The sequence below is a fragment of the Alexandromys fortis genome, unplaced genomic scaffold (genome assembly GCF_014885135.2).
Source record: "Alexandromys fortis isolate MF-2015 unplaced genomic scaffold, M_Fortis_MF-2015_v1.1 scaffold_44, whole genome shotgun sequence".
In the NCBI taxonomy this organism is placed as follows: domain Eukaryota; kingdom Metazoa; phylum Chordata; class Mammalia; order Rodentia; family Cricetidae; genus Alexandromys; species Alexandromys fortis.
Genome location: NW_026067921.1, coordinates 4774292 through 4787548, shown reverse-complemented (window position 1 = coordinate 4787548; position 13257 = coordinate 4774292). Strand labels below are relative to the sequence as shown.

At 40.9% G+C, this 13257-nt stretch overlaps 1 protein-coding gene across 2 annotated transcripts in view; it reads right to left on the bottom strand.

Moving 5' to 3' along the window:
- Positions 1-2609: 2609 nt before the first annotated feature.
- Oxsr1 (oxidative stress responsive kinase 1) overlaps positions 2610-13257 on the bottom strand; it is a 94586-nt gene continuing 83938 nt past the window's right edge. For both annotated transcript variants that reach the window (XM_050141519.1, XM_050141520.1), the window contains exons 13-18: positions 11114-11260; positions 9948-10012; positions 8490-8542; positions 6759-6827; positions 5789-5853; positions 2610-5427 (exon numbers count right to left, since the gene is read on the bottom strand). In XM_050141519.1, coding sequence (XP_049997476.1) covers positions 5353-5427; positions 5789-5853; positions 6759-6827; positions 8490-8542; positions 9948-10012; positions 11114-11260 — 474 coding nt within the window. In that variant the 3' untranslated portion in view covers positions 2610-5352. The remainder of the gene's footprint in view (positions 5428-5788; positions 5854-6758; positions 6828-8489; positions 8543-9947; positions 10013-11113; positions 11261-13257) is intronic.

The window sequence follows — 13257 nt, the reverse complement described above, 5'->3', positions numbered from 1 at the left end:
CTGTAGACATGCACACAGACAGAATATTGTATACATAATAAATAAATAAATAAATAAATAAATAAATAAATAAATAAATAAATATTAAAAAAAAAAAAGAGAGAGAGTTCCAGGACAACCAGGGATGCTACACAGAGAAACTCAGTCTCAAATAAATAAACACATGCATACATAAAAATTTAAATTAAAAAGTGGGGGAGCTGACAGCAACAGGGAACGGCCATTTAGAAAACACTGAAGTAACATCTGTTAGGCAAGAGTCAACCAGGAATGCCAGACAAAGTATAAAAGTATTTATAAAGTCACAAGCTTTATACCCCCACAAAATATTAACTACAAAAAGAAAAGCAGTAACTTTATAGTGGAGAACCATAACAGAACTTCTGAAGCAAAGGACCAGTCAACATAATCAGCAGAGACGTGCTTACATTATGTTCCCCAGGGCTTCACAGTAAGAAGAGCTTGATATCAGCTCTAGGTTTTCTTCACCCAAAAGTGTACAACCGAGACTTCATCCTGAGAAGATACAGAAAAGCTCAAGTTGAGAGACATTGTGCAAAGTAGCTACCCATTACTTTGGTATAAGTGTTAAAGCCAAAGGAAAAAAGATCAAGTTGTACCAGGCAGAGATCAAGGAAAGTGATAGCTGAAGACAATACGGGATTGTGGACTGAGTCCAGAAAGGCACAATACTGGAGGGAAAGAATTTCCTCTCGGTCATAGATTAATCAAGGCTAATTCCTGGCTTTGGTAATGTGCATAATTATGTGAGATATTTCCATTTAGAGAAGCCACAGGCAGATACAGGCAAACCTTCGGTACTGTTTATTTGCAAATATGTCTGTAATTCTGAGCTTACTTCAAAATAATACCTGAATAGCATGTCTCTAGAACACACAGAAAGCTAGCTGGCATATAAGAAGATGTTCAACAGCACATTCATTAGGAACTGCAAATTAAGGTAAGGACTACTGTATACCTAACAGAATAGCCACATTCATCACCAGAACAGGCCAAGAGGGTAGAGCAGCAGGAATGTAAAAACAGGCCAGTTATTCTGAATAACAGTTGCGCAATTTACTTCAAAACTAAACATACTCTTAAGACCCAGCAATTATGCTCACTGGCCTTTTGTCAAATGGGCTGAAAGCTCACATCCACACAGACCCTGAGCAAAGATGATTTCAGCAGCTTGTTCTTAACTGTCCAAACTTGGAAGCACAAATGATGTCCTCCAGTAAGTGGGTGGTAAGCTGTGGTAGACACTAAACTAAGCGTAAAAAAATCAGTTATAAAAAGACATGAAAGAACTTTAGATGATATAACTAAAGCAAAAGAAGTCGATCTAAACACACTACGTACTGTGTGATGCTAGCTATACAAAGACCAATGGGTCATGTGGGGATGCAAATCAGTGGAAGACTGTCCAGCGTGCATGAAGTGCTAGGTTCAACCCCTTCATTAGTAGCAGGAAAGGAACAAAAAATAGTCCACCACCAACAAAAACATTTGTTCCCAAGGGTCAGTGGGGAAAGAGATGAACAGGCTAGGCAGAACGTTTAGGGCCAGAAGATTATTCTATATAAAGTTGGTTCTATCACTATACATTTGTCAAAACCACAGACCACACAACACCAAGAATAAATCTTATTGTAAATTATGGGTTAAGGGTGATAACGCACATATGTAGTTTATTAACTGTATCAAAAGCATTATGCCAATGTGGAATGTAAGAGGCAGAGAAAGGTGTGTAGGAAACACACTCTACTCAATTTTGTTGTGAAACTCTCACCACCCTAAAACCGAAAAATTGAAGTCTACTTTAAAACCCAGCATGGGACAGATGACCTGACCCAAAGGACAAAGCAGAACTAAATGTCCAAGCTGGGACACTCACATCTGTTAGGACAGGTAAGCAGAAGTTCACCTTAGCCTGGTCCTGACATAACCCCTTGCATGAACACGGTTGTATTTGAGAACCTGGCCCATACTCCATGTACAACACTCACAGTTCACTTCTTTACGTTGCTGGTCTCTTAAGTAAGCCTTCCTCAGCATCAAGTTCCACAGCTCTCTCACAGAAATGCCCGGATCTACAGCAGTCCTGTCACAGATTTCGGCGACTTCCATGGGGAAGGATAACGATCAGATAAGCATGCAAAGAACAGGTGGATGACAAGACATTGAGGGGCCTGGAACCTTCCACAAAGCCACACCATTTCAGTAGCTAAGCACCATAGGAACAAGCTCTGCACAGCTCTACACGTTCTGAAAGGAACCCCAATGGCTAGAATCTGGTGTCCTTCCCTAAAGACTCAGGGAAAAAAAAATCAAGACTTATATAAAAGAGATGGTTAAAAACCCATCATGTCCAGTTCCTGGGCACTCTTCATTCTTTCCATTTGGGGAATATGTTTCCCCAACTTCAGCATAACAGTTTTAAGCTGCTCTACTTTTTTTAAAAAATTGTATGTTAGTATGCTCATCTTACTGTCTATATGCATCCTGGCTCCACGCCACTCCCATAAAAATGAAAAGTAGTGATTTCATGCCCTTGATCCCCAGAGCTCATTGCCAGCAACCATTAAAAAAAAAATTTCACACATCACTAAGGACAATTTATTCTTTTATCTTTATTGATTAAAAATGAAGGAAACATGCAGTAAAATACAAAGTCAAGAGAAGAGGGGGAGGTAATATTTTACACCTTCCATCATGTAGCATATGTCATAAGGAGGAACTTACATTTATTGGTACATCATTATTCTATCCTCCAAATTATTTAACAGTCTCAGCTGGCTCTAAGATTTGGTTCGCAAAAAGAAAAAAAAAAGCAAAGAGCAACAACAACAACAACAACAAAAAAACGATTCCTTTAATCATTTAGAAAGACCATACATTTCACAAACAGCGTTGGCACATACTATCTTGTGCTATAGTTAGTCCCTGCTCCAGGGACAAGGGTATCTTGAGGACCTAGTGATGGAGGCACTGCTCCCCGGTCCCACGCTGTCCCACCTCGGCAGTTTCCATTGACTGGTGTCTCACATCGCTGTATGCCAGCAGAGGGATTCACCACACATCATGCAGAAGTTAACACTGTCCTGGGTCTTGGTGCCTACTTCCTAATTTCCAGAAAAGCCAAGAATGAAATGAACGAGAAAGCCCAGGCCACTTTTACTGTCATGCCTGCCTCCCACAACAGGGCAACGGTGAAGATGGTCTGGAGAGCGTCAACAGGAGAGGGCAGTTGCTTACTTCCAGTCTGGCATTGGATGGCCTCCAAGTCAAAAGCTACACAGAGTGAAGTTACACCTTCTTGAGCTCTTAAGTGAATTCAGACAGGTTACTGAAACCAAAACAAATTCTACAGAAAGCCATTAGTCTTGTGCCAGAGATGACACTGTCTGTTTCCTATACCTAAACCCCATCTCCCTGTCACTGCTTCCTCATAAACCTACCTCTATTAAGGACTGGGGGAGAGGGAGAGAGGGAGAAAGTGGGGGGAGAGGGAGAGGAGGAGGGAGAGAGAAGGGGGGAGGGGGAGAGGGGGGAGGGACGGACGGAGGGACGGAGGGACGGAGGGACAGAGGGAGAGAAAACAGGATTATTCCAGCAAGCTGGTCATTCTTTGTTCCTACCTCCTGAATCAGCAGGTTCCTCCTTTTACCAATCACTCTGCTGGGACCTTGGACTCTGGCATCTCATCTGTTCTCCTAACTTCCTTCTCAAACCCATCTTCTCTTCCTCTCCAACATCCCTTTCCCAACATGCCTTTGCATTCATTAACAGGTGAAAAAGGTCCATGACTGAAACACAAGGCGACAGGAGTCAGACACGGGGAAAGCTTTCAGCTGTGCTCCAAGGGAAAAACTCAGTAAGAGCTGCTTGCATGAGCGATGCTATGGTCTGACCCTCAGAACTAAGTGGGGCTGGGTGGGAACACATTAGGTACCTAATCTTGTTGATCAGAACAACAATGGCAGGTGCAAGGAATTCCACAAAAGGCAACTAACTACTCCCTTTCTAGGGCTCAAGGCCCATCTTCGCGTGTCTCTTTAAGGCCAGGCTGACTGTCCCATTCTTATACAAAATTTGGCTAACTTGGTAGGCTTATTAGCAATTAGACAAATGCTATTAAACAGTAGGAAAAAAAAGAAAAACTAACCCCATTGATTATTCACATATTGCGTTGAGTGTTTTTTAAAACTAAAGAATAATTTACATAATTTCTGTAGAAAATCAAATTAACACTGTGTACTCATAAAACCTAAAGGTCACGGCACGTGTGGTTTCATGTTCCATCTTGGGAATGAAGACCCCCTCCAAGGAGTCAGTGCAGGAGAGGAGCAGAAGGCAGGCCTCTAACCCAGGCTGAGTCTCCTTTATTGCTGTGAAAAATCTCAGCTGTGTACACCCATTTCCTCATTACACAGAGGCCAAGCAAATATGTCTTCACAGGAGGATCAAGGATCAGTTTTTCTTCAGTTTAATTTTTTAAAAATTGAAAACACCTTCCCAATGCTATGACTTATGAGTTCCTTTTCTTGTTCAAAAACTGCCACTGGCAAGATAAGAGTTAAAAGTCATTGCTTGATGTTTTCTGCAAAAACAATCCACAGTTCCACTTTGAAGGAGCAGATGGCTGAAGTCTGACTGCTGTCAGATGTTTTGCACCAGCTGAAGTTAAGGCTAGCAACCCTTTCTGGAGGGGGCAATGAAGGGGGTGCCTGAGAACAGCTTCAGCAAAACACGCAGAGAGACACCATGAACACAACAGACAAGAGTTTAGGCTGCCTCCATCTGAGGCTGTGCTTTTTCCTAACAAAGGTTGCTAGAATTCTTATCAGGTACAAAGAAAAAACACTAATTAAATTCTCTGGGCTCCAGCTGGAACAATCAACTTTTAATTGCTACTTCAGTGTTAAAGAGAAATCCCAAGATGCTCAAATCCCGGCAGGTGTGGGAGAACAGGCAAGATGAGGATGCCCAATGCAGCTCCACTATCCACTTGGGCCATCGCTGTAGTAAGGCAAGAATGAACTGAGAGATTTCCATCCTGGGCCCTGAGGCACTCTGGCTGCTTCTCAGATGGTGGAAGAGAGGGGACATGAGCATCGTATCTACTAACGGAACTCTCTGAGGAGATGCTGGCCACTGGTAATCCAACTTTTCTTTTCTTAAGGGAAAAGGGGTGGGGAGGATGGCAAGAAGAACATAAATAAAAAACTCTAAAGCTCCAAGCCAGGAAGTTTGTTGCTGGGTTCTTTGGCAGTTGTAGGTCCAGGCCAACAGAAGCAACAGATATGCATGTGTGGCACCTCCTTAGGCTGACTCTTCCAGAACTGTAGTTTAGCTGATGCTGAGCTGGGCAAATCCTATTAGTTTGCCATCATCAGGAATATCTGAACCTTCAACACCGGATGCCTGAGAATCAAACAAAATGACAAGGTGTGGCAATTTATAAATAAAATTTCAGGTAGCAATAAAAACTGATAAGGATTGCAGAAAGGAAGATAGTAGGTAAAAGGTCTCTGGGACATAAATAGAGAACTACTTTCTTCAAGAAATAATAGGGGCTGTTGGGACAATTAGAGTCAAACAGCTTTATAATTTTCCTGGGAGAAATTAAGAGGTCTGGGTTGCAGGCTTCTGAGAGGGAGAAAGTGAGGCCACTGAAATTCAGCCAGGGGTCTTAGAAAGAGTAAAAGAGAGATCAGCATTTTCTAAGTCCTGGCATTCAGGGACTAGAAAGGCTAGTCTGCAGAGGGGTAAGGGGGGTGAATACCAGTTTGAAAGTGACAGATCGATTTGACTGAGGTTCTTCCACAATTTTCTGCAAATTAGCTGCCACTGTAATCATACAAACAAAGAAAATGAATGAGCAGCTACATAAATACATTTTAAATAATATTTTAAAATCTTAAAATGGTGGTTAAGAATCTTTGATGTGCAATCAAAATGGAAGAAAAAGGCCAGTCATTATCCAAATCAAAGCTATTATTGAACTCCAGACTGAATAAATAAATTCTGAATCATTATTAAATTAACTGTCTTTAACATGTATTAGCTACCCTTTTCCAGACAGTTTATTAAAAGGTATGCCTTATGTTAACAGACCAGAAAGTCTATGACTAGGAATCAACCAAGTATAGCCTGAGACCTGTTTTTGTTCGATCTATAAATCAGAATAATTTTCAAATGACAGACTGTAAAACCCAACTGGGAGACGTACAGCTGTCTGTCACTCTAGCACTGTGTTCCATGTCTGCTCAGGTTACAGAGCAAGACCCTGTACCCCGGACAATGAAAAACCACACAGCTATACAAGGTTCACAAAGCCTAAACTACCCATTAAGTTAGTGTTTCATAGCAAAATGCTGGCAGCTCGACTATCTTAGCAACTGTGGCCTGTCTTCACTTTGTATTTCTAGGATTCAATCTCTATCCTCCTCACTTCTGTGTCCTACAAAGATTAGTTATGCCAACATATCAGAAATGAAGAACCATTAACTTACAAACTTGTGAGTTTCCTGTCTTTTCTACAAGTGTCCCAGAGACATTTACTGCTCTCGGAGGTCTGACGTAGGACAGGTTTTTGCTTTTTTGCTCTGGTATGGAACTCTTCTTGATACTGTAATTTTAGTGAAGCCGAGACTATCTCAAGAAGCATCAGAGCTGCTTACTGGAAGCTGGGTTTCTAGGTACCATGTACACAAGATGACATGAGGGCTAAGGGCAGAAAGTAATATGCTTACCTATTACTAAGTCCCTTCCATCGACGAGGCCAGCAGAAATGAGCTCTTGAGAGACACCCTCTGCTGTATCTGCAAGGACAAGGATCACGTGCTGTACTTCTCATGTACACCTGTCACTGTAACTTTCTTTTTCTTTCTTTTCTTTTGTTTTGCTTTTGGTTTTTTAAGACAGGCTTCCTCTGTACCTTTGACTCTGTCCTGGAACTAGCTCTTGTAGACCAGGCTGGCCTCAAACTCACAGAGATCCTCCTGCCTCTACCTTCCAAGTGCTAGGATTAAAGGCATGTGCCACCAGTGCCCAGCGTCACTGTAACTCTCAACGGGTCACCACTAGCTACTAAATCTGCAGAATAAAAAAGGCAGGTGGGGGCTGTCCTTGACTCTCAAGTGAGAATTTACATAGGTTTGGCTAGGAAGCAGAATCCATAAGAACTACACTACATGGCAAATATCAACTCAAGGAAGAGATGAATTTCTAAACTGTAAAATGTAGAGCTCACACCCATATCAGAAAAGCACCTACAGTGATGACCAAACATCCTATGCTGAATATAACTCTGGACTTGAGCTTCAGAGTTTTCAGACATAAAATTAGGTGCCAGCAATATGGAAATTTATTCTCAAAACTTAAGAAAATACTTTAGAATCTTTTCTGATAATCATAAAAGTTTATTAAAATTATTATCAGTATTCTGGCCATTTGTTTTCTTATCTACTCATGCAAGGCAATACAATATAAGTGATAGGTATAACCAGAAACCAAGTAGATAAAAGCAAAGTATCTCAATGTAATTTCATCTTTAGGCTGGGCATGCTGGCGTGAACCTTTAATCACATCGCCCTGGAGGCAGAGGGAGGCAGATCTCTATGAATTCAAGGATACACTACACAATGAGGCCCGGTCTTAAATACGCAAACAAACCAACCAAATTCATCTTTAACTGATGAGATATTAAAATCTCGCTGAGGAACAAGAGAACCAATGCAGAGTCAGTGTGCACAAATTTATACAATGACTAACAATTAAAATTCCTAGAACCACCCCTAAAACGTTAACACATACCCTCTATGTATTTGCACTCATTCTCCTTAAAGAAGGAACATTAACTGTGGAATCTAGCAACAGACATTTGCTGTCTGCTCCTCAACTCAGAAGCCTGAGTTAACAAGTCAAGAAAACAGAAGGCATGTTACAGAGTGGAGTTCAGTTAGAAACAGTATTGTGACAAGGTTCAGCTTCTGCATGGAAAGAGAGCCTGGAGCATGTCTCTTGTTCACTATCAGAGAGAAGAAGCATGAACAATGATAAGAAGAAGAACTCTGGACTCTCAAAGAAATTAAACTAAATGAACCTCAATGCCTCTTTCTAGCGATGAGCAAGTTATTCTGCCTTCTTTTAACCCTGGAGTTCATCCTCTGTTAAATGGGAATCATTTTTCCTTAGGTGGCTGTCTTAAAAACTGAATGAAATAATGTTAAGGCCATGCATGACCAACAGTGATATTAACTAGTGGGCTTACGTTCATTACTATACATCTTATTACAGTCAGTTTCCACGTGAAAGAACTAGTAAACCCATACAGTTTTTCTTCATGCCTATCCCCGAAACCTAAGCCAGAAAAATTTACCATCATTTAAAAGCAAATATAAATGACAAAAACTTTAGACCTAATTAGGTAGCAAATTATTAGTCATTGTGGTTCTTGACCATTTTTATTTAATAATACTTACCTCTCCCAGGAGTGAATTCAAATCGAATATCATTTAGTTCTTTTTTGGAATTTCTATGAAAGAAAACAGAATAAAGAAAATAAGAATTTCTGGATTTATGCAGAATTTATTATAGTCTGCCAATATATATGTGTGTGTGTGTATACATGTATGTGTATATATGTATGTACTGTGAGAGCCAAAGTTACATTTTAAGTTTCAATTAATATGCCTAAGAGATCCAGGAAACAAAAATGCCTCTGATCTGTAGGCCTTTTCCAAGGACCAATAGTTCCTGAAATGCTGGAGGTATGTGGGCAGAAACTATGTCAGGATGTACCCTTGCCCCTGATTGGATGTAAGTGAGAGGTATGAAGGCAGGAAGTATGTTAGAATGTATGCTTGCATGTGATTGGAACTCACCTCATGGGAAATGCAGTGAACTATGGGTTTTGTCTTTTTAAGCCCCTGCAAAATGTGACTTGGGTCCATTTCCTGGGAAATCAGAGATGGACTGGGCCAGAGAGTCCCTCAACCTGGTCAGTATTTAATTAAAGCTTGTTTCAAATTTGACTCTAAATGCAGTAGTGGTCTTAATCTCAACCAGCGGGATTAATGGTATGTGTCTTTATATGCAAGCATGTATATGTATGGATATATATATATAGTATGTAATTATATGTGAATGTATATGTATATACAGAAAGATTATTCTTTTCCCACAGATCATACACTTTGTCCTGATTAGCTCTGAGCTAACACTTAGCAGTATCATCAAATTACCTTCTATACCTTTGGGTTTATTACCCGCCTACTGATGAATAGAAGAATCTCTTATCTGAGGATACTCATGCCCATTCCGGCCCTTATTCCCCACTAAGATAATGCTATGGTCTGAATTAGACCCATAAAGATATTGTGTTGGAACATTAATCCCTAATGCAGTATTGAGAGGCTATAGGCTAATTTAAGGATAGCTAGTTAGGTTTTTGTTTGTTTGGTTTGGTTTTTTCAAGACAGGGTTTCTTTGTATAGCTTTGGAACCTTTCCAGGAACTCCCACTCTGTAGACCAGGTTGGTCCCGAACTCACAGAGATCTGCCTGCCTCTGCCTCCTGAGTGCTGGGATTAAAGGCGTGCGCATTTGCTCAGCTCAGAAATAGTTTTTAAATAGGACCTGAGATGGTCAGGATTTGAACAGGCAGAGAGGGCAGGGGAAGGAATTGGGGCCATCCTGGAAGCAGTTAATATGACTCAGAAACTCATGCGACTGGTGAAACACAGATGTTAACATTCAATGTGCTGAGAACCGAAACTATCCAGGCTCCCTAGAAATCCTAGTTAAGGTAGAGAAATCAACACAATGTCTAACGGTATACATGACACATCTCTGTTGGAAGCACAATCCTATGCAGTTACTCTTAGTCCCAACTATTACAGCATCTACAGAGTATTCAGAAAGCAGCAAGTGCCTACTGACCTTAATCTCAGCACAAGACTGATAGGGACCTTGGTCTCCTGGGAGCGGTCTCCTGAAGACTGAGCCTGAAATGCATTGACAAAATAAAGTCACTGACAGGAACTTTAGTAAAGGGTCATCTATGACAGACACTAACTTTCCTCTAGCCCAAATCCTTCTAGTCCCTAAGACATCCCCTGCTGTGGGAGGGCATCAACTCTAAAGGAGCAATAAAAGGCAACTGTCAGCCATGTCAAACACAATCAGAAAGTTATTCCCAAGGAAAAGCCTAAACTAGCTGTCCCCCAAGACTCAATTTAACCCAAGTCCCAGGGGTTTTGTGAATAAAGAAAATCTTTCTGAAAACCTTATACTACCCTTTGCTTGCTGGAGGACATACACTCTATCTGTGTATGAAATTAACCCAACCTTTCTGTCAGTTTTCCTAAGACACCCGTATTTTCCCTACATGACAGACAAAGGAAGGGCAGTTCTCAGAGCAGTGGTCTCCAGAGACTGCCCATGAGATGGTGATATCCTCAAGCACAAAAGGGAACATCAGAACTCCCATGTCTTTTCTCACCTAGCATTGGGGGGGGGGGGCAATTCTAATAATTAATAAAGAAACTGACACTGAAACTCTTACTTCAGCCAAGTGGCAATAAGACTCCATGATACAGAGTATCAGAAGTTTCCAGAGAGGAACCATAGTTACATAGCATACAGGGATTCTCAGTGAAGCCGCTATCACCCAAACACTTCTGCTATACTGCAATTTAAGGACAACTCTGTGTACTTAATTAAATTTTTACCAATTTTAACAAAATCAACTCACAAAATAGATACCTTAAATAGAATAATTCTGAAAACACAGAGTCTGAAAAAGAAGTATTAATGAGTGTAAGTGAACAAAAAGGAAAGATGGCTAACTCTCAAAGATCATCAATGAAGAATGGACAATATTAGCCAAATTTTTATACTTTGTATGTTTTCATGATTAACTTATTTTGCTGCTTAAAAACCTGTGTAATTCTTATAGAATTCTTCTATCTGTACCTGTAAAACTATTAAGACAGAATTCTCCTTGTTCTAAACCAAAATAACAACCTCAGAGTTCACAGGCAGCACTGATTTTTTTTTTCATCTGCCCACAAAGTGACAGACCATGAACGTCCACCCCAGTATACCTGTGCTGTTTTTGCTGGCTCTGCTGGGGGCAGGAAAGAGACTTGATCAGGCTGTGTAGGCATCTGGCTAGCTGGCTGAGGTAGATGAGCAGAAATCTGTTCTGGAACTTGGAGTAAAGTACCCATGGGATCAGCTGCTGAGAAGAGCTGTGGCAAACACAGGCAGGACTGTTAAGTAGCAGAAAGTGGTCTACAACATCTGGTTGGGCTCACAGACCCACACCACACAGAGTCCTGTCTTCACACTGACTTATTACCATGTCTCTGCACCTTGTACTACATACAAGTCAGTATTGCTAAGCATTCTAAAATCTTTTTGGTTTGGGGTTTTTAGAAGAGGGTGTTTTGTTGCTTTATTAAACAGGCTGGTCTGGAACTTGCCATCACACCTAGTCTAGCAATGGTCTGAAATATAACAGTAAAGCCTTTAGAAGATGAACCCTGTGGGAAGGGAGTGGGCTGTCTTAACGACAGTCTAGACTCTCTAGCTACGCCATCTCTTCTGCACGTTTCCACGTCATGAAACCTGTCGTGTCATGGTACAGTCTGAGCCTCACAAGAGGCCAAGCAGAGGCAGCCACCACAACTATAAAATTTGGCTTCTAAAATTGTGGCCCTAGAGAAGAAAAGAAAAAAATGAGAGAAAAGACAACATCTTCCAGAAACGGTGCTGGGAAAGCTGGATCCCCATGTGTAGAAGAATGAAATGTGACCTGTATCTATCTCCCTGCACGAAAATTAGATGCAAGTGGATCAAAGACCTCAATTAAAAACCTGAGACATGGTTGGGCAGTGGTGAGGCAGAGGCAGGTGGATCTCAGAGAGTTCGAGGCCAGCCTGGTCTACAAGAGCTAGTTCCAGGACAGGCTCCAAAGCTACAGAGAAACTCTGTCTTGAAAAAAAAAACACACACACACAAAACAAACAAACAAACAAAAAACCTGAAACACTAAAATTTCAAGAAGAAAATACAGGCCATACGCTATAAGAACTTTATGAAAAAGACTCCATTTGCCCAGGAAGCAAAGCCAACAACTGACAACTAAGAACTATAACTTTTGTACAGCTGAGGACACAATCAACCATGTGAAGAAGTCCACAGAATGGGACTCTTTGACAGCTATATAATTGACAGAGGATTAATAACCACAATATACAACTCAAAAGACAAAGAATCAAGGAAACAAATGACCCAATTAAAAAAAGTAGTCTAAGGATCTAAATTGAGAATTTTCAACAAAAGAAATAAAAATGGCCTAAAAACACTCAAAATGTGTTCACCATCCTAAGCAATTAGAGAAACACAAATTAAAACACCCCAGCCAGAATGGCTTAGATCAACAAAACAACTGATAGGCAATACTGGCAAGGTCATGGAAAATGGTTGGTAGGAAACTAAAAGTAAATAAATCATGATTCAGCCATGCCACTCCTGAGATATGCCCGAAGGACTTGATAACCTACCCCATAGACACACAGAATGAAATGTGACCTGTAGTTTCTCCCTGCACAAAAATTAGATGCAAGTGGATCAAAGACCTCGCTTAAAAACCTGAAACACAGCTGGGCGGTGGTGGCACATGTCTTTAATCCCAGCACTCATGAGGCAAAGGCAGTGTTCATGGCTGCTCTATTCACAATAGCCAGGAAATGAAAACAACTTACATCCACTGCGACAGATGAAAGGACAATAAAAATATGGATCATATACACCACAGGGAACTTATTCAGTTGTAAAGAAAATGAAATCATGAACTTCAGAGGTAAAAGGAGAGACCTAAAAAAGATTATACTGAGGAAAGCAAGACCCAGAAAAACAAATGCTTCATATTCTCTCACCTGAGGATCCTAGCTCCAAATCCTCAGATAAGTATACAACACTGAAGAGGACCACAGATGTGGGCGGGGGAGAGGAGCAGCAGGAAACAGGTGCTAGGAGGTAGGAAAGGTACTAGCAGGGAGGGGTTCCCACTGGGAAGGGAAAAGGAAGAGTAATAAAGAAGAAGGAAGGACAAACGAGAAAAAACACCAGGGCTGTTTGACAAGGCCTCAAGGAATATTATTTTATATTTACCTAATATTATACACAACACATATCAAAGGAAGGAGGCCAAGGCAAAACAGGCTACACAATGAGATCTTGT